Consider the following 23,061-nt stretch of genomic DNA (forward strand, 5'->3'; position numbering starts at 1 on the left):
AACCCTGTCTCAAAGAGTCAGATATTCAACTGACTAATCCACCCAGGTGCCACCCTCCTCCTGAAGTCTTCTAAGAGACACGTTAAGACCCTGCAAATATCCTGTGCCTCATCAAAATGTGCCCCTAAATTTAGCATCCACAGAAAAAGGCCTGAGGTTTTTAAATGAAATTATTTAGATGTCTCTGTGTTTCATTAAAATAAACTCACTTGGCCACTTTAATTTATAGCCTCCCACTTAGGGCTCAGATTTGGAGGCCATTACCCTGTAGTTCTTCTCCCATCTCTGATAGGATAGTAGCCTCACTGGGTGATGAGTCTGGGAACTATTTCCTTTTCCTTGGAGGAAAAATGTGTGCCCTGTCAATGTGTAAACTGCCTGGACCTCTCCCTCCTCCCCCGTGCCAATTCCTGACTTCTTTTTCAGTCTGTGGGATGGCAGCAGTGATTTCAGCCCTCGCATTTCTCCTGCCCCTACATTCCAATGGCTCCAGAACATAGCACTGCCAAGAGGGATGGCCAGGTCTGGGGAGGAAAACAGAGGCCTGTTTCTATTAGTAGGCTGCAGGGGGCGGGGGGCGGGGGGAGATGGGGACGTGGGGGGGGGTATTCCTTCCCATCTGCCAGTTTCTGCACACACTCAGAGCTGGCTCTCAGGCCGCTGGTGCAGGACCCCCAGACCCCTCCTTGCCTCATATGACCCTTCCTGAATCCTGTCTGCCACAAGTGGCCACTGGTTGGTATCAGTGCCAGTGCTCCTGAGCACCTGGCATCGCTGGTTTCGTGTAGGCCTCTGGGCCCTAGAGTCTGTGCCTCAGTCTTGACCTCTGGATGTGGTGGGTCTCCCTGAGGGTCTGGGCCCTCTTCCCCTAGGCCTCCTGAATAAAGCCACCTCTCCTCCAACTCTATGGAAGAATGAATGAAGAGTGGCCATAAGGGTTTCCTATGATCAAGCCTGAGACCCAGCCTACCTCCCCAGGAAGTCCGACCTCCCCAGGCTGGCCTCCCAGAGCAGTTCTGTGCTGCCCACTCTGGGGCAGCCTGCTCCTTAGGGGTGGGGACAGGCAGCAGGCTGTGCTGCCTCCAGCCTCTCCTCCTAGAGGAGTGGGGGCTTGTGAAGCCACCCAGCTCCTCCAAAGGACTGGTTCCAAGGCCTAGACAGGGGTTCCAAGACGGGGGTGGGAGGTGGGGGCATTTCAAGGTCCAGAAAGATATTAAGGGAGGAAATAACAAGCAGTCCCTCCTGGCCCAGGTCTCCCTGCCTCCGGAGGTGCCTGGGCTGGCAGGGGTGGGGCCGGCACTTCCCTCTGCATTTCCTCCCATTGTTCCTGCCCCACTTCCGGGAATTCTCCGTGGGGCGGAGGGTTGGCTGGCCTGGTGCCAGAAAGGGAGGCCTTGGAGGCCAGGCCTTGCCCTTGCAGCAGGCTCCAAGGCTCCCTTCCAGCAGCATGTCTGCACCACCAAGCCTGCCATCCCCTCCGCTCCCACTGTCCGCTCTGCCTTTCCCTTCCCCAGGTGACCCCTCAGGCATGTGGGGACCTGAGTTCTAGGGCAGGCTCTGCCATCCACCTGCTGAAGCCAGTCTGTCTGCTCTGCTGCCTGGAGGGAAGTGTGACTCTGATGCCATGGATTCACAGGTCTTTTACACCGACTGTCTTGTCTTTTTTGACATTGCCTGGGTCCAGATGTAACCCGACTAACTAACATGGGTTTGCTCCTCAGTGAGTCACATATAGAAATTGCAGCTGGTAGAGTTGTTGCACAAAGGAAACTTTCTTTGCAGCAAATAAAGATCACGGGGAGTAACTTCCAAAGCCACGACTTCCCTAGCAAGGGGTGAATGGGTTCCTTCTATTTAAAATCTTTAGACAGGGCATGAGGACAGTCATGCACCTTAAGGAAATATGCCTGTACTTACATTGTATGTTATGTAAATGAGGTTTGTGCTCCTCCTCAGGCAGAGATTTTAGTATAATAATGAGGTAAAGGTAACTGTTAGTCACTCCATGGCTCACTCCATGGTTCATCCGCGCAGTGTAAGTGGAGAGTTAAACTCGACCTGGTCTGGGTAGTCTGGGCTACTGGAACTCTTCATCAGGGCGGTCATTATTGTTTGAGGGGTAGTTTTGGTTTCCATCATGGGATGCTATGCCAGTGGGGTCTTTTTCCTGAGTTAAGAGACAAGCTGGAAAGAAGAGCTTATAGAAAAATGTGGGACAAAGGTCATAGGGTACAAGCAGGCGAGCAGTAAAGAGCAGGTCTTGGGTTCTACCTGGTGACACTGAGGACACTTCAGTCAACACACTGGTGACAAGTGCCTTCCCCATGCTGGCCCTATAGGATGGAGACACTCCTGGAGCCCCTACTTACGCTGTGGTACAAGCCTGCTCCATGCTGCAAAAGAATATAACACACACCAGTCCAAATTCTAGAAAATGTGACTCCTGGCATCACGAGGAATGAATAGTAGTGAACGTCTCTCTCTTTAGCCCTTTCTTTAAAGAAATGTCAGAAAAATATTACAAAATTCCGCACAAATCAGGCTGTTGCCTTGCTGGCGAAGGAACCTGTAAGGTGACCGACAGTCCACTGGTCCCAAGAATAATGGAGCTCAAGTGATTTTATTGTCTAGTCACTTATGTAAGTGGCAGTTAATTAATTAGTAATTAATTACTTTTATCGTGGTAAAATATACATAACAAAACTTACCATTTTAACTATTTTAAGTGCACAGCTCAGTGGCATTAAGCACATTCACACTGTTGTGCGACCATCACCACCATCTGTGTCCAGAACTTTTTCATCACCCCAAACTGAAGCTGTACCCACTAAATAATAACTCCCCATTCCCTCTACCCTCCTGGTAACCTCTATTTTATTTTCTTTCTTCAAAAACTTGCTTATTCTAGGAACTGCATGTAAATGGAATCATACCGTATATATCTTTTTGTATCTGGCTTATTTCACTTAGTATAATGTCTCCAAGGTTCATCCATGTTGTCGCAGGTGCCAGAATTTCTTTCCTTTTTTGTTTGTAATTTTTTTAATGTTTATGTATTTTTGAGAGAGACAGACACAGAGTGGGAGTGGGGGAGGGTCAGAGAGAGAGGAAGACACAGAATCCGAAGCAGGCTCCAGGCTCTGAGCTGAGAGCCCGATGTGGGGCTCGAATTCACGAATGGTGAGATCAGACCTGAGCCGAAGTTGGACACTTAACCGACTGAGCCACCCAGGCGCCCCCAGAATTCCTTTCCTTTTTTAAGGCTTAATAATATTTAATTGTATGCATGCTTTTAATTAATTAATTTTATTTTAATTTTTATTGCATTTTATTTATTCATTCATCTGTTTATTCATCTGTTGATAGATACTTGGGTTGCTTTCATTTTTTGGCAATTGTGAATAATGCTGTTATGAACATGGGTATACAAATATCTCTTTGACTTCCTGATTTCAATTCTTTGAATAGATAACCCAGAAATGGACTTGCTGGATTCTGTGGTTTGATCCATTTTTCCTTTCCCTTTTTTTCATTCCCACCAACAAGACACAAGGATTCCAGTTTCCCCGCATCCTCACCTACCTTTGTTGTTTGCTTCTTTTTTTTCGACAGTGGCCATCCTAATGAATGTGAGGTAGTATCTCATTGTGAGCAGTTTTTTGTCTTTTTATGAATATTTTATTTTATTTTGTAAATTTAAATTTTAATTAATATACAGTGGAATATTGGTTTCAGCAGTAGAATTCAGCGATTCGTCACTTACATACAACACCCAGTGCTCATCACAAGTGCCCTTCTTAGTACCCATCACCCATCTAGCCCATCTCTCACCCACGTCCCTCCATCACCCGTCAATTTGTTCTCTATCGTTAAGAGTCTCTAGTGGTTTGTTTCCCTCTCTTTTCTTTCCCATAGCCCCCTTTCCCATATGTGCATCTGCTTTGTTTCTTAAATTCCACATATGAGTGAAATCATATGGTATTTGTTTTCTCTGATGGACTTTATTTTGCTTAGCATAACACATTCTAGCTCCTTTTGTCATTGCAAATGGCAAAATTTCATGATTTTTGATGGCTGAGTAATATTCCATTATATATATGTATATATATATATGTGTGTGTATATATATAATGTATTATATATAGTATATGTATGTGATGTATATAATATATATTATGTAATATATATATCACATCTTCTTTATCCATTCAACAGTGGATGGACATTTGGGCTCTCTCCATAGTTTGGCTATTGTTGATAATGCTGCTATAAATGTTGGGGTGTAGGTACCTCTTTGAATCTGTATTTTTGGGTAAATCTGTATTATGGGTAGATACCTAATAGTGCAATTACTGGATCATAGGGTAGTTCTACTGGATCATAGGAGCCTCCATACTGTTCTCTAGAGTGGCTGCACCGCTTTGCATTCCCACCAGCAGTGCAAGAGGGTTCCCCTTTCTCTGCGTCTTTGCCAACATTTGATGTTTCTTGTGTTGTTAATTTTAGCCATTCTGACAGGTGTGAGGTGGCATCTCATCGTGGTTTTGATTTGTGTTTCCCTGATGCTGAGTGATGCTGAGCATCTTTTCATGTGTCTGTTAGCCATCTGGATGTCTTCTTTGGGAAAATGTTTATTCATATCTTCTGCCCATTTCCTAACTGGGTTATTTGTATTTTGGGTGTTGAGTTTGGTAAGTTCTTTATAGATTTTGGATACTAACCCTTTATCAGATATGTTGTTTGCAAATATCTTCTCTCATTCCATAGGCTGCCTTTTAGTTTTGTTGATTATTTCCCTTGCTGTGCAGAAGCATTTTATCTTGAGGTCCCAATAGTTCATTTTTGCTCGTTTCCCTTGCCTTTGGAGACGTGTCTAGTAAGAACTTGCTGTGGCCAAAGTCAAAGAGGTTGCTGCCTGTGTTCTCCTTTAGGATTTTGATGGCTTCTTGTGTGAGCAACCAGTTTTAAAAATCAGCTATTTAGGTCAAGATAGAAATTTTATCTCAATAAACCTTCATAAAACCTGTATTCATAAAAACCTATATTCTAATCAGTTGTTACAGACACTAGAAAAGAAGGAAGGCCCCAAATAATAGGTGTGCTGTTTATTCACCAGGGAAAAAAAAATTAAGAAGCAAATGATGAGAGCACTCCTGTGGCTTTTCGTTGTTCACACCCTGACAGCAATATGCAGGAAGCACACAGAAGTCTGATGCGACATCAGGCGACAGTTCTGATAGACACGGGCCACTTGCTGTTCCTGATTTCCGGCCACCGCTACAGAGATGCAGAATGCAGTTTGCCCATTTCTTAGCTTAGGGAACACACACATTTTCCTTGGCACTCTTTGAAGGATCCCTTAACTGATTGTCACTCAATCATCTACTCTTTCCAAGAGCCCATACATTTATGGGACTCCCACCCCTCAGTCAGAGGTGCTGCCTTAGGTGTATGTGGTGTGACAGTCCTGGGCCTCTCTTGGGAGTGGGACATGTCCACCCTGGCACAATTTGCTTTTCTCCCTGTCTCTGAAGACAGGAAAGACTGTTTTTCATTTATGATCATTGCTGGCTGAGGCCTGGGAAAGTGATATAGATGGCCAGTGTAGATGGAGGTTAGAGGGGCTACTGCACCTTCAGAGCAACGCAGGTGTGATGGCTTTCAGGAGACACGGGTCTGGTGGATTGTTGAGGTGTGATGGGCAAGACAGCCCTTATATGGGAGTGTCCAGGCAGACAGGGGTGATGGGGCGAGGCCTCTGGGGAGAGGCAGAAAGGGGTCAAAGTTGACCTTGGGGGAAGGTGTCTCTCATCTGTGTGCAGGGAGAGGGGCCTGGCCCTCCTCGGATGGTACATGGGGTGGCTGGGGGCAGGGTGCTAGGGAGCATTAAGGGGTCCTAAGGGACTGTGGTGTTCTAGGCAGATCAGCTTTGCCTGCAGGGTGTTTGTTTGTGGGGTAAGGTGGTAGGGTCAGGGGTGGGGGTGGGGGTGGGGGTGGTCTGTTGGGAGAAGAGTCAGGCACATTAGGCTAATTCTTTACATTCTACTTTTCTCTCCATTTAGGTTCTTGGGGGAAGCCAACATCCCACTCCGGGAGGTCCTTGCCACCCCCAGTCTGTCTGCGAGCTTCAATGCTCCCCTGCTGGACACCAAGAAGCAGCCCACAGGGGTAAGTGCGCACTGGGTCTTTGCATCAGGCTAGTGTCTGGTCTGAGGACTTGCCTTTCTGACCCAAGTGGTGTTTCATAGTCCAGCTACCAGCAACCAGGCCAGGCCCTCCCTGGCTAGAGCTTAGGGTGCTGGGGAAAGGAACTGGCATGGAAGAGGTGGGAAGGGGACGGGAGGGAATCCTGGCCCCACCTGCTGGGCTCAAGTCAGCCTTGTTTCACACCAGCTTTGCCTGTCCCCTGGGTCCCCTCCTGCTCTGGAGGGAGGCACAGTCACCTCCTGGGACTGGTTTTCCACTAGAAACCTGATGTCTCCCCAAGCTTCCTGGGCAGCCTTGGTTATGGCTCCCCCAATCTCCTTGGCAGCCCTCCCTCACCACCCAGCCCCCATCTCTGGATCTGGAATATCTGAGTCATCTGGGTCACAGATCACAAGGGAAGGGGGACAGACATTTCCCTCCCCTGCCCACCGGGACCTGTCAGACCCTCTTCCTTTCCTCCATTGTCCTTCCTGCCCCTCCCCCAGCCTTTCCAGTGCTTTCCCAGTCCTAGCAGACAATTTCCAGCTCTCATCTCTGGCTTCCCGTTATTTTTAGGGAGCTAAATATATGCTGCAGGGTTCTTTCTTCCTGGTCAGTAGAATTCCTGACCTTCCCTCTGGGTCAGCTCCACCTCCCAGGATGCACTGGGGGACTATCCGTTTGGAAATACTTCCTCCCAGTGAGGCCCTGGGGATTCTGGGCTGAGTTCTCTTAGACACAGTGGGGCTACCTTGTGTGTGTGTGTGAAGGGGGGAGGCTCTTGGCTGGCTTGGTGAGTCAGGAAGTGGCCAATCTGGGCAGAACTCTGATTGGAACTACTACTGGGTACTGAGAGCTGGGGAAAGGGAGTGACTGACTGAAGTCACATAGTGAATCCATGTCCAAATAGGGACAAATTACAGGGTGGCACATATTTTAAACTCTCAGGAGTAGAAGAGACTTGAATGGATTCCTGGTCCACTGTGCTTCTGATGCTGGAATTTCTTCCCAAGGCATCTTACTTAGGCCAATGTTGGCTGGATGCTTCCCTGATGAGAGATGTTACTTCCCAGGAGAATCCATCCCTTTCTCAGATAGTGCTTATGGGCAGAACGTTTGGGTTTAGTGCAGTGATCACTCGTAGGTTTGTAACCTCTTTAAGAGCTTTCCAGGTGAAATCTGAAACCAGCTCCCTTTCAAGGAAGGCAGGGAGAGAGCAAAGAAAGAGGCAGGGCACTCCAGACTGGTAGGCAGCCGGTTTAGTAAGCAGGGAACTTACCTATGAGGCTTGTCTGGGGCAACAGCAAGATAAGTAGATATCTGCACCCATCCACCAAATCTCAAAAGTTTGTATAGAGATCTTAACTGGGTTCAGATGGATACCATCCAGATAGTCTCAATGCCATGTCACTAGCTCAAGACGATGCCCGGAGCAGTCTTTGGGAGCAAGGACGGCAAGTAGAACTTACATTCCAAGGATGGTAGAGGGGGTGAGGAGCCTCTAATTGTCTAGGTTTAGCTCATGGGTCAACTGGTGGGCGTGTCCTCTGGTAATCTCCTTCAGTATCACTGAGCCTGTCTCCATCACCTCTTGATCCCCCCTTGTCATCCATCTGAATTCTCCAGTCTAGTCGTGCAATCTAAGGGTTCTAGCACCAATTTCCAATGTGTGTATGTGGGTTTTCCCCCCACACCACCAAGCAATTCTCTGACACCAGCTGGGTGTCCTACAATTCAACTCAGTTCTGACACTGTCTATCCAGAGACAGCACTGGGTTAAGGGCTTAGTCCTGCAAGACCTTCCCTTCCCCTTCCGATGCCAATCTCAAGTCCAGTCTCTAGGCGGAATGTTCTTATGACCCCCTCCTTGGGTTTGATTAATTTGGTAGAGTGGCTTACAGAACTCAGAGAAATATTTTATTTACTAGATTACTGGTTATTATCCAACCTGGAAGCTCTCCAATCCCTGTCCTTTGGGTTTTTATGGAGACTTCATTGGCAACTGAACTCATTCACCAGCCGTGGAGGTGGTGGGGCTGAAAGTTCTACAACCTTCTAATTGCAAGGTTGGCTCCAATAGCGACCAGATCCAATCCTTAGGTGATTTCCATTAGCACAACAAAAGACACATTTATGGTTCTTATCACTTAGGAAATGCCCAGGAGTTCCCCAAAGGACCTCTGTGCCAGAATCAGGGACAATGACCAAATCTACATATATACACACATATATTTGTAATTAGAAATCACAGTATCACATCCACATAGACAAGAAGGACTCCAAGCACTTCTGGATTCTGAAGAGGATCACGGCTTTCTCTACAGGTGTAGAGCACTAATGGATGAACTGTACATAGCTGGTGAAGGAGATACTTTGAGTCAAGGATCTGCTTGGAGCTTCTCCAACAAACCTCAGCTGGGCTGCACTTTGTTGTGTATTGAGCCCCTTTTTTAGAGTTCCTCTAAAAGTTCTTTTAGACCCAATATCAACAGGGGTTGCCCCCCCCAACATCAACTCAATTCTGATACTATCTACCCAGAGACAGTATCAGATTCCACAAATTAAGGATTCAGTCCTACAAGTGTGCCTCCACCTTCTACTTTAGATGCCAGTCACAAGCCCCAGGCTGTCTCCTGTGCTTCTGACCAACAAGCTACAGATTGGAAGTTCCAGTGACCTTCTCCTTAGGTTTGATTAATTTGCTAGAGCAGCTTACAGAACTCAGAAAAACACTTACTAACATTTACGAGTTTATTAAAAGATTTGATAAAGGATATGAATCAATAGCTGGATAAAGAGATACATAGGGCGAGGTCCTGAACAAAGGAACTTTCTGTCCTTGTGGAGCATGGGGCCCTGTTCAGTGGCATATGGAAGCATTCTGGTTCCCTAAACATAGGATCTCTCTGAAAAAAGAGACCAAAAAACTTGAGTCTTTAATGGAGGCTTCATTGTTATCATGATTGACTAAGTCATTGGCCATTGACTGAGTCAACTGCCAACTCCTCTTCCCTTCCCAGAGGTTGGGAGGGATGGGACTGAAAGTTCCAACTCTCTAATCACATGGTTGGTCCTCCTGGCAACCAGCTCCCACCCATGAGTGGGGTCCAAAAGTCACCTTCATTAATAATAAGACACCCATTTTATCTTTATGGCTCTGAAGTGTTTTCAGGAACTGTGGATGAAGACCAAATATATCTGAGAAGTATATTTTGGTCACCTGAATGACCAAATATGTATTTCTTTTAAATCATTAAATCACAGCCCCTGGTACGTCCAACCAGGGTTTTTAGCTTCCTGGATGTGCTGCTAAAACACCTCTCCACTCTTGCTCTCTGTGCATCCATGACTGGTGTTTCCTGAAAGTTCTCCTGCACTTGTGCCTCTCCAGGCTCAGAGGCCCATCCAGCCGCTGAGACACAGCTTTTCATGCCTGGACCCTGTCCATGGGGCTGAGCCAGGTTGGTGACCATCCCTGGATGTCTCACCTCTTCTCCTCTGGTTCTTGGTTTCTGCATTCTATTTGTGCTTCATGCTCACCAGCTGGGAACCTGCTGCCTTCTCCTTTCTGGGTTGGGACTCCTGTCTGACTGCAGAGATTGCCAATTCTTCATAGATCATGTCTTCAAAAGCGGGGTGTGAAAGCCAGAAGGTGATGGATGGGAGAGGAGGTCTAAGCCCTGCATGGTTTAGCCCCCACTTGAGCACAGGCTAGGGGAGGTGGGGCCAGGAGGCAGCTCTGGCCAGTGGAGACTATCCTAGTCCATTTTCTAGTGCCTGTGATAGTGCTAAGTCACAGAGCAGCCCAGGCAGGGGCCCCAGGCCCCAAGACCATCTGAGCTGGGGCTTCCCACTTTGGGACCTGGGGATGGTTGCAAATGGAGCGGGAGGCACAGAGAACTGAGGTTGTACTCAGAAGGGACAGGGAGCCCTGTCAGAAGCTCAGGATTCTACTAGCTATTTACTGAGGCAGATTTCTGGGCTGGGCCTAGTGGGCAGAGCATGTCAGGCATACCCAATTGAGTTTAGCTCAGGTTGTCAAAGCAACCTGCTGAGCGAGTGATAGGAGTGAAGACAGGGTGCAGGATCCTTGGAAAACCTTGGAAAGACTGAGAGGAGGAGGAAGGCTGGGACAGGTTGTGAAATCCTGCTGCAGGCTGGCCTATAGACTACATTTACCCAAATCCCTTCAGATGTGGCACACTGCACTGTGTGCCATGAGAAGATACCACATCTGTCCTCAGACAGGTTCTAGACTGAAGGGGAAAACACTATCCCTGTCCTGGGGGAGCCTCCAGGCCTATGGTGGTTCTGGACACACATGGAGGAAAGAAGCAACATACTCACAAATTTCCTTTGAGAGCAGCTTGCTAATGAGCGTGTGGACACAGCATGGAAACTGTTGGTATTACCTCAGTCTTTTTTTTTTTTTTTAAGTTTATGTATTTATTTTGAGAGAGAGAGAGAACGAGGGGCAGAGAGAGGGAGAGAGACGGAATCCCAAGCAGGCTCCACACCATCAGCACAGAGCCTGATGTGGGGCTTGAACTCACGAACCACGAGATCATGACCTGAGCGAAACCAAGAGTCTGATGCTTAACCGACTGAACCTTCCAGGCTTCAGTCTTCACAACCAGAGGCAGATCCGAAAATGAAACCTGCTGGGTGACAAGGAAACATGAACCTCAGTGGTGTGGTGGGTTGGGAGCCAGGAGGGCACTGTGTGTGTTGGGAGCAGGAACTGGTGGCGAGTGGATGCACAGCTCTGGTGGGTCCCTGAGTTTCTTTTAAGCAGTTTGAAGATGCTGCCAACCATTCCTGCCTCAGTCACGGCCACATCTTACCCACCACCCCCCCCCCCCCCCCCCCCCCAGCTTCTTAGGTGTTTTCTCAGGGAAAGGTAATAAATAAGACCGTGACACATATGGGGATTTCCTATCCACTCATGCAGTGTGTGTCGGGGCAGGTGGGAGTGGGCTGGTCTAGGGTTTGGTCGCGCTAATCAGTGTGAAGAGAGCCGGGGCTTAGGAAGCAGGCAGTAAGCAATGGACTGAGCTTGGTGGGGTGGGCGAAGGACCCCAGAGCTGGGCCGCATAACCTGGAGGAGGATCCGATGAGGTTGTCCTCTGCCTTTGTCTTTGGTTTCCTAGGCCCTCCTAGCCTGGTGACCAGACAGGACCCTCTAGAGTTCTGCGATATTATTGACCGTGGACCCCAAGATGGCAGACATGGGTGACTGAGGTTACCTGCTCCTCCAGGGCAGCGTGTTCTGGTGGACACATGACTGGCTGATAATGGTCTTGTGACGGGATGACGGTCTTGTGACGGTCCAGGGCCGGAGACTTGAACAGGGCTATCAGGTGGGGTACCTTGATGTGGACAGCCCCGGAAGGACTCTAGGCCAAGGTCATTTGGTTTGTGAGAGTGCAGAGCTCACATACATCCTACAGGAGGAAAATCTCAGCTCTGGTTACGTCTGCAGAAGGGGACAGGCAGTGAGGTATGACATCATGGTGAAGGTGGGAGGTCCTGACCATGGGTGGAATCCATAGACATGCCCCTGTGGATCCCCAGTAGAGCTAAAGGCCTCCAGTATTAATCACCTGCAGCTGTGGTTCCCCAGAGTCTGTTCTAGGTCCTGGGCTCCAGGTCATCTGAAGCTGCCAGGGATGCCCCTGTAGTTCCTTGATGGGTAAATAAAAGATGGAGCTGGTTCTGTGCTGGAAGTCTCATTCAAGTGCCTGAATGAGTGACTGGAGTCTCATTCATCCACCAGGATGTTGCCACTTCTTCCGGAGGTTGGTGTGGGGCTCTCAGTGTGGAGGTGCCTGATGCTGCCTGGATGGTCTTCAAATTTCGGGGCTGCTGCTCCTTCCTGCTTCTCCTGCAGGGCTGCCCCCTTGCTAAGGTGTTGGCACCCAGGTCATGGAGAGCAGCAGCTATGCTCCTGCGGGTCCACCTCCTCTCTGACCCAGAGATGGTGTGCAAAGTCTCCAAGGGTGCAGGGAGGGCCTGGTAAGGGGGGCAGAGTTTGAGACGTAAGAAGGGGTATTCTCCAAGGGGGGCAGGGTCTGAGACGTAAGAAGGGGTGTTCTCCAAGGGGGGCAGGGTCTGAGACGTAAGAAGGGGTGTTCTCCAAGGGGATCTGCTCCTAGGGCCGGGGGACCCGAGTCACCAAGTATTAGTAGAGCTGGGGCTGAAAGGCAGCCAAGCTGTGCCCCTTCCAAGGTTTTGCTCCTCTCTCTTCACCACAGCGGGGTAGATTTAATACTGCGACCTGCAGCTCCTCCTGCTCCCCCGATCCTGCTCGCTTTGGTTTCCTTTTCTTTCCAACATACTTTATAATTTACTCATCTATTTCACTGACTGTGTAATGTCTGTCTCCTCTGCCAAGATGTCAGCTCCATCCATGGAGGCAAGAGCCTTTGCTTTGTTCGTGGAAGTAGTCTAGTATCTTGACGTGTTTGGCCCTTAGCGGGTGCTCCCTATATATTTATGCAGGGGATGATTAAGCAGAGTAATGAATGAATGGGTCAGGCCAGATACGTCAGGTAGGGCGCCCTCCACCTTTCAGAAAAGTGCCCAACACAGGCTGAGCCAAGCCATTACCCCACACCGGGCCAGCCTCATGAGCAGTTAGGCCCTGCACTTGCTTTAATTCTCTGCTGTTGCCATCTTGAAATTCCTAATAAATTTTTAACAAGGGACCATACTTGGGGTGCCTGGGTGGCTCAATCGGTTAAGCATCCGACTCTTGATTTCGACTTGGGTCATGATCTTACGGTCTGTAAGTTTGAGCCCTGTGTCGGGCTCTATGCTGATGGTGTTGAGCCTGCTTGAGATGCTCTCCCTTTCTCTCTGCCCCTCCCCTGCTCTCTCTCTCTCTCTCTCAAAAAATAAATAAATACAATAAAAAACAAAAAACAAGGGACCATATTTTCATTTTGCACTTGGCCTGTGGCTGGTCCTAAAGTGGGATTCAGCATGAATGGGTAGGGGGCTTATTTGTCTCTCTGAATGAGATTCCTATGGTTATAGCAGAAGCACATTTCTCAGGTTTTTAACCTTTTGTTTTAGTTTACTATTTTTTAAAAAAGTTCTTATTTTTTATTTTGAGAGACAGAGAGAGCGCACGAGGGGCCAGGCACCCCTAACCTTTTATTTTAAAATAATTTAAGTTTTAGAGAAAGGTTGCAAGAATAATACAGAGTATATTATTCTAAACCTTTGAGACTAAGTCTCCAACCTCCTGGCCTGTCACCCTGAATTTAGTGTGTATTTTCTCTGATTAAGGACTTTTCCTACAGAACCCACAGCCTGAAGAAACTGAAGAAATTAATGTTGATAACAGCACTGCCACAGACCCCCATTCGAGTTCATGTGTTTTCAACAGTGCTTTGTAACGAAGAGATCCACTTAAGGATTGTATGTTGTGTTAGTTGTTTTGTCTTTATTCTTCTTCCATTTGGGAGAATTCTTCAGTCTTTCTTCGACCTCTGCAACCTGTGACCTTGATGCTTTTAGGAATACAGGTCGGTTATCCTGTACGTCTCCCAGTGTGGGTCTGTCTGATGTTTTCTCGTGATTAGATTTAGGTTGAGCATCTTTGGCAGGAAGAGAATATTATGATGCTCTGCTGCCCTCGTTGTATCCCCATTACTGAGCTTTTAACTTTGATCATTTGATTAACATCACATTTACTGGCTTTCTCCATTAATCACCAATCCATTTCCTTTTCTCATAGGTAGGAATTGTGGGGGGCGGGGGGGGGGAATGGGTACCTTGTGACTCTAAATACTCTGATCCTTATCCGATTTTTACCCGGCAGTTTTCACATCCATTGTTATTTCCTTGGTTGGATTAATTATTGCTTGGATGGTTGCCAAATGGTGATATTCTAAATCAATTATTTTTGTCTGCATACATCAGTTTGTATTTCGCTGTAAGGAAAAGCTTTCTTCTATTTCTGTGTAGATTAACCTATTCCTATTTTATTCAATGGTTTCATCTGCTACTATATTTATTTTCATATTTAAATTGTCCCAGATTTGGCCAGTGGGAGTCCATGAAACTAGAGTTCTGTGTCCTTTTGACATGTTTCTATCATTCTTTGAGTATTTCCTTGTTTTCTGGCACAAAAAGTTTCCAGGGTCATCTACTTTCCCTGGCCTACTACTGGAATTACTTTTCCAAAAAGCCCAACTTGCCTTTTGATGAAGTGGGGGAAAGCCCCAGGTTGTTAAAAATACAGATGCCCAGGTCCACCCCTGAGATGCTGACTGAAATCTCCAAGAGTTCTGGGGTGACTGTGAGCGGGTCTGGGCACCGAGGTGGGGCTCCAGAAGCTCTTCTTTCCTCTGGGTTGCCGGAGCTTAGGGCACACGGCTCGCTGCCTGCTCAAGTGGCGACACCTGGTGGTGTTTCACAAGCTTGGACCGCCGTGAGGGCAGTCCCTTGGTTTCAGCACATGAAGGGTCTCATTGCCTTCCCTGGCCTTGCCCTGGGTCTCTGGGGATGCTGGGCTACACTGGCTTCCTTCCTTGATGTTCAGAGCCCCACCCTTCCACTGGGCCTGCCCTCCCTCAGCCTGGCTGCCCCTGCCAAGGCCCCAGTCTGGGAGATTCAAGCCCCAGACCTAGAGAAATGAAGGACCTTCAGCCCTTTCTGTCTCAGGACCAGGATTCTCTCGCCAGGAGTTTCTGGAATCAGTAAAGATGTCTAGTGAATTATGCTGAGCTGTTCAGAGGATATGATGCATTATTAACAATTATGTTTATAACGGATTTGTCAAGGGGCGCCTGGGTGGCTCAGTTGGTTAAGCGTCTGACTTCGGCTCAGGTCACGATCTCACGGTTTATGAGTTCAAGCCCCACATCAGGCTCTGTGCTGACATCTCAGAGCCTGGAGCCTGCTTTGAATTCTATGTCTCCCTCTCTCTCTGTCCCTTTCCTGCTCACGCTTTGTCTCTCCCTCTCTCTCAAAAATAAACATTAAAAAAAAAAGGGTTTGGGGCGCCTGGGTGGCTCAGTCGGTTAAGCGGCCGACTTCGGCTCAGGTCATGATATCACGGTCCGTGAGTTCGAGCCCCGCGTCGGGCTCTGTGCTGACAGCTCAGAGCCTGGAGCCTGTTTCAGATTCTGTGTCTCCCTCTCTCTGACCCTCCCCCGTTCATGCTCTGTCTCTCTCTGTCTCAAAAATAAATAAACGTTAAAAAAAAAAAAAGGGTTTGTCAAAACCTGGGAAATGCTTACTGTCTAGCATAATAAAAGAAAAGCGTTTAAATTTTTTTATTAAATTTTTTTAATGTTTATTTATTTTTGAGAGACACAGACACAGACAGAATACGAGTGGGGAGGGCAGAGAGAAAAGGAGACACAGAATCTGAAGTAGGCTCCAGGCTCTGAGCTGTCAGCACAGAGCCTAACATGGGGCCCGAACCCACAAACCTCGGGATCATGACCTGAACTGAAGTCGGACGCTCAACCGACTGAGCCACCCAGGATCCCCTAATTTTTTTTTTTATCTTAGAGACAGAGAGAGAGAGCAAACAGGGGAGAGGGGCAGAGGCAGAGAGAGAGAGAGAGAGAGAGAGAGAAAGAGAGAGAGAGAGAGAGAGAGAGAGAAAGAATCTTAAGCAGGCTCCACGTTCAGCATCCCGACTCAGGGCTCGATCCCATGACGCTGGGATCATAGCCTGAGCTGAAATCAAAAGCTGAAAAAAAGAGTTGGACACTTAACCAACTGATCCACCCAGGCATCCCCAAAGCATTTTTTTTCCCAAAGCATTTTTATATACAGCAGGGCTATACACTATTTGTTTAAAAAGATGGAAGAGAATTGTATCAAAATGTGAATAAAGGTGGACTTAACGGCAATTTGTTTTCCCTTGCATTATTTTTTTTTTCTTTAAGGCTTTTGTATTCCCTAAACTTTCTTAAATAGAGCATTTATTATTTTGATCAATAAAAAGACTGCCCCAGGAGGCTTGCTGAACCTATGGTACCAGGGAAGGCTGGGCCAGGCCCCCACTGGTCTAGGAGCTGTAAGGCTGGAGAGTCTATTGAGGCTGTACCTTTTTTCAGGTTCTGGGGCTGTTTGAATAGTGTGAGGTCTTGGGGAGTTGTTCCATGGGGTGAAAAACAGGGCAGGCTTTCCTGGTCCATGAGAGTATGGTGAGTAGTCCCTCTCCTCTTGGCTGGTCAGAGCTGGAATAGCTGGGGTTGAGGTGGGGGACAGGGGTGCACCTGGGAGGAAAGAGGGCTCAGAAAGGTGAGCAGCACCCCAAGACCCTCTAGAGTTAGCTGCTGCCTGAGCTGCCTGTGGAGAAACAGTGGGGGCGGGGGAGGCTCAGCTAAGCAGAGTGGCCAAGGAGGCTTTTTCCTGAAGATAGCCCTAGGCTGAGAGATGAAAAATCCTGCAGGAGGGGCGCCTGGGTGGCTCAGTGCATTAAGCGTCTGACTTTTGATTTCAGCTCAGGTCATGATTTCACAGTTCATGGGATTGAGCCCTGCTTCGGGCTCTGTGCTGACAACCCATAGCCTGCTTGGGATTCTCTCTCTCCCTCTCTCTCGGCCCCTCCCTGCTTGCGTGCACACGGCCTCTCTTTCTCTCTCAAAATAAAAACATAAACATTAAAAGAAAAAAGAAAGAAAAATTCTGCAGGAGAGGTTGAATTGTGGATTCGTTTATAGAAGCTTATGATGTGCTTTATCGGCTAACTTAATCCCCACGTGACCCTACGAGGAAGGTACTATTGCTGTTAGTACTATCATTTTACAGATGAGGAAGGTGAGGCATGGTGAGGTTACAGATCTTGACCAAGTCCGCACAGCTTCTGAGTGGTAGGACCTGATTCCAGATTCTGTGCTTTTGACCACTTGACCATGCTGATGGGCCCCTGGGGGAGGCTTTGCCACAGCCTCCTGCAAACCTGACCCCTGTTAGAGCCTTTTTCCTAGGTGGAGGGGTAAAAGGAATAGGAAGGATGCTGGAGGTGGTGGTCGAAGGCCAATGTACTGACCTGCTGCCCTTCCACTCCCGTCTCTTCCAGGCCTCGCTGGTCTTGCAGGTGTCCTACACGCCACTCCCTGGAGCTGTGCCCCTGTTCCCACCGTCTGCGTCTCTGGAACCCTCCCCAACTCTGCCGGACCTGGATATGCTGGCTGGTGAGGAGCCCACCCTGGCAGGGCCCCTGGGAAGAAGCCCAGTAGCAGTGCTTAAGCCTGGGGGTGGGGGGCATAGTGAGGCTTCAGGCAGCCTCTGCCGCCTTCCCCAGGTTGGAGGCTGCCCAGTCCAGAGGCGAGAAGACACCAGTGGGTGGGGAGTCCTGAGAGCTGCCTTCCGCCGTGCAGAAAAAGTGCCACTAGGATTAGCGTGAGGGAGCCCTCTTGGGGAGGGGCCATGTCTGGGCTGGTGCTCTGTACTGTTCAGCTCTCGGATGGGTGGGGGCTTCAGAAGGCATGCCTGTGCTAGAATGGGGTCAGTCCCAGATGATACCAGAGGCCCCGCCCGCTCCCCAGCAGTGAATGCTGCCTGGGTCTGGCACTTAATAGGCCTTTGGTGATGGCATGTGACAAAAGAGCTGGGTTTTCCTTGAAAGAGCCCTGGGCCAAATTCAGGGTACATGAGTTCCTTTCTTGCCTTTGGCACCAAGTAGCTGTGTGACGTTGGGCTGGCCAGTCTCCCTCTCTGGGCCTACAGTTTATCACTTGCGAAATGAGCAGATTGAGTTAACAAGTTGCAGGGTTGCCTCAGTTCTCTTCACCTGCTTCTGCTGGCTCAGTCAAGGGAGGATTCAGCCCAGGGTGGTTGGCTTGCCGGTGTGGGGCTGGTAAGGCCTCCATGTGGCCCAGCCTGCTTGAATGTGCAGGAAGCTCCACAGAAGTTCCAGGTGGGGACATGGTCATGGGAAAGAGCCTACAATTTCTCTCATGGTGCAGGGAGCTAGAGAGAGGCACCACATTAAAACCTGAGCGGCGCCTGGTGGGGGTGTGCCCTAGCCTGTCCTGCCCAGCCACAGTGTTGGAGCTTGGGGATAGGGAGGTCAATCTGGATTGGGGCATAGGCTGCCACGGAGGGGAGGCGGTGGGCAGAAAGAAGGGGTGCTCTGGGGCACAGAGAGTAGGGAGAGTGAAGGGCCCCGAGTGTTCTGGGACCGCCTTGGAGATGGATCTGACAGAGTTAGGTTCGGGCCACTCAGGGAAAACTCCCAAAGGTGACATATTCCTAGTCCTGCCTGGAAGGTAGTGAGAAGGGACAGTCCCCAACAGGCATGGGAACTGTTTCTGAGCTATTGTGCCAGGCTCAGGCAGGCAGGGAGAACAGGTTTGGATGGGGGTGCCCTAGGTTGGCTGCCCTCACCCAGCTCCCTCCTCCCCTCCTGGGGCTGTGCCCTGCCCGCGTGCCAGGTGGGGGACAGAGCCGGGCTGAGACTTGGTCCCTGCTCAGTGACAGCACCGTGGACACAAGATACTCTGGAAAGAAGTGGCTGGCCCCCACGGGTGAGACACGGGCCAGGCTATCCTGATCCTGATCCTACCACCCATAACTGTCTCATTGCCGCCATCTGTCAGCTCTGGAGAGTGGGACGAGCTGGCCAGAGGGGCTGATCCTGCAGGACATGGCGGGGAGGGCTAGGGCCATTCTGTTTCCTCCCTGTTGACTAACTGGACTGACTGCCCTCAAGTTTCAGCTATTGGAAGCTCCTCTTCTTTCTCCCTCATCCATCCTGGCTCACTGATGGGGAGGGGAGGTGGGTGGTGGGTCTCAGCGCCCATGCCCTTTGGCTCCTCCATTGGCCAGGGGGCGTCCCAAGCCCAGGGCCAGAGGGACCAGCCCTTATTATCACCCTCTCCTCCCAGACACAGGAGGAGAGGAGGACACTGAAGACCAGGGGCTCACAGGAGATGAGGCAGAGCCATTAGTGGATCAGAGTGGGGCCCCAGGCCCTGGGGCTCCCGCCACCCCGAGGAAGCCACCTTCCCATCCACCCCCCTACCACCCCGGGATCAAAAGGAAGAGAAGTGCTCCCACATCCAGAAAGCTGCTGTCAGACAAACCACAGGACTTCCAGGTAATGGGCTGACTGTCCAACCACAGCCTCCTCTGTCCAGGCTGGGCAGGGTCCTAAGGGCTCTCCTAGGCGGGAGTCTGTGGTTCCCCGGGCCCCTGAGAGACACTGAATGAGCAGTTCATGTGCTGGAGCTTCAGAACACAGCCCTGGTTTTGCTCTTTAAAAAAATGAGGCAGGAGTGTCACTGCAGAGATGTAGCGCATCTTTACATTTGTTCTGTGATTTCCAACTAGCTAGCTTTTGCTACTCAGGGTATGGTCCTTGGACCAGCAGCACGAGCAACACCTGGGAGCTGGTTAGAAATGCAGACCCCCCCCCCCCCCCAGCCCTGCTGAATCAGAATCTGCATTTTAACAAGATCCCCAAACCTAGGAAGCTCTGTCTAGCTCTCTTCTTTTCTCTCTCGATCCATTCCCTTCCTTAGAGCCATGGATTCTTCAGAAAAGTCATGTGGAATCTGAATTTGTTCAAGCTCTTCACACAGTAAAACTGTTAATATTTTAATCCTTTGACATATTTTAATCCCCAAGTTCATCCCATTTTATTTGCATTTTAATTTTGGTCCTTTGCTTATGCTTTTTCTTTTCTACAAATGTTTCCATTTTGATATAGTGACATTTAGTGACATTGAACTAAGTCTTAGAATTACTTTTCAAATTAAAAACAGGAAACTTAGCTGTTTACTAAGTGCAACAAATTCTAATAATATAGTAGTTCTAAATCGTGGTAATTTAGGTGAAAGTCCTGGCTGTAACCACTATCTATGCCTGAGAGACAAAATTCTAACATTATTATTATTCCCAAGACATGTACCTACTGCTTTTTTTTTCTTTTTAGAAAATTGATGTATGGTTTTTTTTTTTGTAGAAAATTTAGAAAATACAGGAAAATGAAGAGAAAAAAAATAACGTTCCCACTGTTATTAATAATATATTCTTCTATAGTATGGCTTTTTAACTTTTTTTAAATGTTTATTTATTTTTGAGAGAGAGAGAGAGAGAGAGAGAGAGAGTGAGCAGGGGAGGGGCAGAGAGAGAGAGGAAGACACAGAATCTGAAGTAGGCTCCAGGCTCCAAGCTGTCAACACAGAGCCCAATGTGGGGCTCGAACGCACCAACTTGAGATCGTGATCTGAGCGGAAGTCAGACGCTTAATGGACTAACCCACCCAGGCACCCCTATAGTATGGCTTTTAAAAAGAAAGTATTGATTGATCTGTCAATAAGTAACTGCTGCCTAAAACTTAAAACCAGTAAACATCTTATTTTTCCTTGAAAATTGTTCTAATATTTTAAAAGTTCATGTTTTAAAATATCTTGCCTAAATGTGGAAGTGCAGATATTCCTGAAACCTTATATTACTCAAAGTTCAGTGGAGAAAACTCTTAATTTATTTCTCAGAACGTGAGAAAGCATTGCATCCTATAAAGGATACAGTGGGGTTACTCCACTATGTAAGCTCGGCCTCTGAGGGAATTGTCAGTGAAGAATGTTCAAACCACTCGGATGTGCTGGTGTCGAGGTGTCTGCGGGAGGGCTTGTGCCAATGGCGGCATGAAATGATCTGGGGTCTGGGTCCTTGGCCCAGCCCTGGAATTTAATCCTGGGAGGTTCCCTGGGGCATCCTGGCAGCTCGTGTGTGGAACTATAGGATTTGATAGATACAAGGGACCTTGGTAGGAAAATATGATTGTTCTTATAATGCTCTTCCTAATTCTTATTTATTTATTTATTTATTTATTTATTTATTTATTTATTTAAGTTTATTTCTTTATTTTGAGTGAGAGAGGAGACAGAGGGGGAGAGAGAGAGAGGGAGAGAGAGAGAGAGAGAGAGAGAGAGAGAGAGAGAGAGATTGTGAGGGGGGGAGGGGCAGAAAGAGAGGGAGAGAGAATATTCCAAGCAGGCTTTGCACTGGCTAATCCCACCAGCCACAAGACCATGACCTGAGCTAAAAGCAAGAGCCAGACACTGAACCAACCGAGTCACCCAGGTTCCCCCTAATTCCTTCTTCACACCCCTCTGAGAAGCCAGCAGTGATTTCTGACTCCCTTGGGGCCTGACTGCTTTCCCCCTTCCTGCTGCCCATACTTTCTCCTGGCTTTCAGATCAGGGTGCAAGTGATCGAGGGGCGCCAGCTGCCAGGGGTGAACATCAAGCCTGTGGTCAAGGTCACTGCTGCCGGGCAGACCAAGAGGACACGGATCCAAAAGGGAAACAGCCCACTCTTCAATGAGGTGGGAGGCACTGGTTAGCAGGGCTAGGACCTTGGTGGCCCTTCTGAACTGGGAGCGCACAGCAGATACCTGGCAACCACTTGTTTTTGTATATGGTGCTAACTTTGTGTGGAGAGATGTGCTGGGTTCTGAGTAGGTTATCTGTGGACCTGGAGGGAGGGTTGTAGCTCTTATTCCTGCACTGGGCTCTCGATGCTCCACATCTCTGTCATGCTGTAGGGCTAGCCACCCACCCTGTCCCTGAGATGACAGCCTCCATGAGGTCAGGGGTGGAATACCCCAGAACTTGTCAATCCCCAGAGCTCGCTGCTGGGCTGAGCTCAGTCCACACTTCTGTATGGACCAGACGTCAAGGCTGTGGGCGGTGGTCCAAGGGGTGGTGGAGAACCCCTCGCTGTCTAGCCCTGTGGTCAGCAGCTACTCATTTGTTTCCCTTTCGCCCTGGACCACAGACTCTTTTCTTCAATGTGTTTGACTCTCCCTCGGAGCTGTTTGATGAGCCCATCTTCATCACGGTATGTCTCAGGCAACAGTGTTCTCTGTTACATGTACACTCACATGCATGTCCCTGTGCATGTGTGCACATGTGCGTTTCAGCGTGCATGGGCGTGTATGCCTGTCGGCATGAGTGTCAGCATTTGCGAGAAAGAAGCCGTGAAGCCCAGGGGATGGGTGATGTTCAAGACCATCAAGTTCTGCCGGTCACAGAAATGCGTTCGGTAGCTCAGATGGAGGCAGCAGTGGGGTGGGGAACCCCCAGTGTTCAGGAACCCCCCAGATGCTGTAGGTCAGGGCCCTGAAATCATTCCTGCAGTGGACACTTATTTTCATTTTATTTTGTTTGTCCATGTGCCTGCTTCTGGCCAGGATTTTCTTTTTTGGGCCTTAGCTTTTTTTTTTTTTTTTTTTTTTTTTTGATCTTTCTTCTGGAAGGCAGTGTAGTTTAGTTGCTGAACGTGTGGGCTCGGGAGCCAAACTGTCTGTATTCTGGTTCTGCCTGTGTGTTTCGGGGTTCTGTGCTTCTGTACAAGTCCTATAATGTCTCTGTGCCTCTGTTTTTTCATTTGTCAAAAGGGGGCAATAATACTCCCTACTCATGGGGTTCATGTGAGTGTTAAACATCTCTCAGAACAATCTCTGGAACAGAGCAAGTGCTACCTAAGTGTTGGCTGTTAACTGCTTGGGAGGGAAGAGATGTTGTGTTGGTCCTTCCTGGGCCAACATTTACTTGTAAATGAGAGTTTTAATTTATCTTTCCCCCCAGGTGGTAGACTCCCGTTCTCTCAGGACAGATGCTCTCATTGGGGAATTCCGGGTAATTATTTATTTTCCTTGAAATTGGTTACTTCTTGCTAATTCATGTTAGTAGAAACTCTGTACATAATGTGCAGAGGCTTGTGCTTTAGGGGTCCTGTTCCTATTGGTCTGTGTTGGAGAAATATAGTTAACATTTTTTAAAAACTATTTATTTATTTTTGAAGAAGAGAGAGACAGAGCATGAGCCGGGGAGAGCAGAGAGAGAGGGAGACACAGAATCCGAAGCAGGCTCTAGGCTCCGAGCCGTCAGC

The 23,061-nt window shown here is 48.6% G+C and overlaps 1 protein-coding gene across 24 annotated transcripts in view; it reads left to right on the plus strand.

The window, feature by feature from the left end:
- The window catches only part of DYSF (dysferlin), a 226,014-nt gene that overhangs the window by 44,829 nt on the left and 158,124 nt on the right, over nt 1-23,061 (plus strand). For 14 of the 24 annotated variants that reach the window (XM_045054361.1, XM_003984110.6, XM_045054367.1 and 11 more), the window contains exons 4-10: nt 6,063-6,168; nt 17,237-17,351; nt 18,594-18,686; nt 19,047-19,258; nt 21,365-21,493; nt 21,946-22,008; nt 22,758-22,808. In XM_045054361.1, coding sequence (XP_044910296.1) covers nt 6,063-6,168; nt 17,237-17,351; nt 18,594-18,686; nt 19,047-19,258; nt 21,365-21,493; nt 21,946-22,008; nt 22,758-22,808 — 769 coding nt within the window. The remainder of the gene's footprint in view (nt 1-6,062; nt 6,169-17,236; nt 17,352-18,593; nt 18,687-19,046; nt 19,259-21,364; nt 21,494-21,945; nt 22,009-22,757; nt 22,809-23,061) is intronic. The other 10 variants (XM_045054369.1, XM_045054372.1, XM_045054378.1 and 7 more) reach the window with 1 other exon arrangement.

This window comes from Felis catus, chromosome A3 (assembly GCF_018350175.1).
Source record: "Felis catus isolate Fca126 chromosome A3, F.catus_Fca126_mat1.0, whole genome shotgun sequence".
NCBI classification, from domain to species: domain Eukaryota; kingdom Metazoa; phylum Chordata; class Mammalia; order Carnivora; family Felidae; genus Felis; species Felis catus.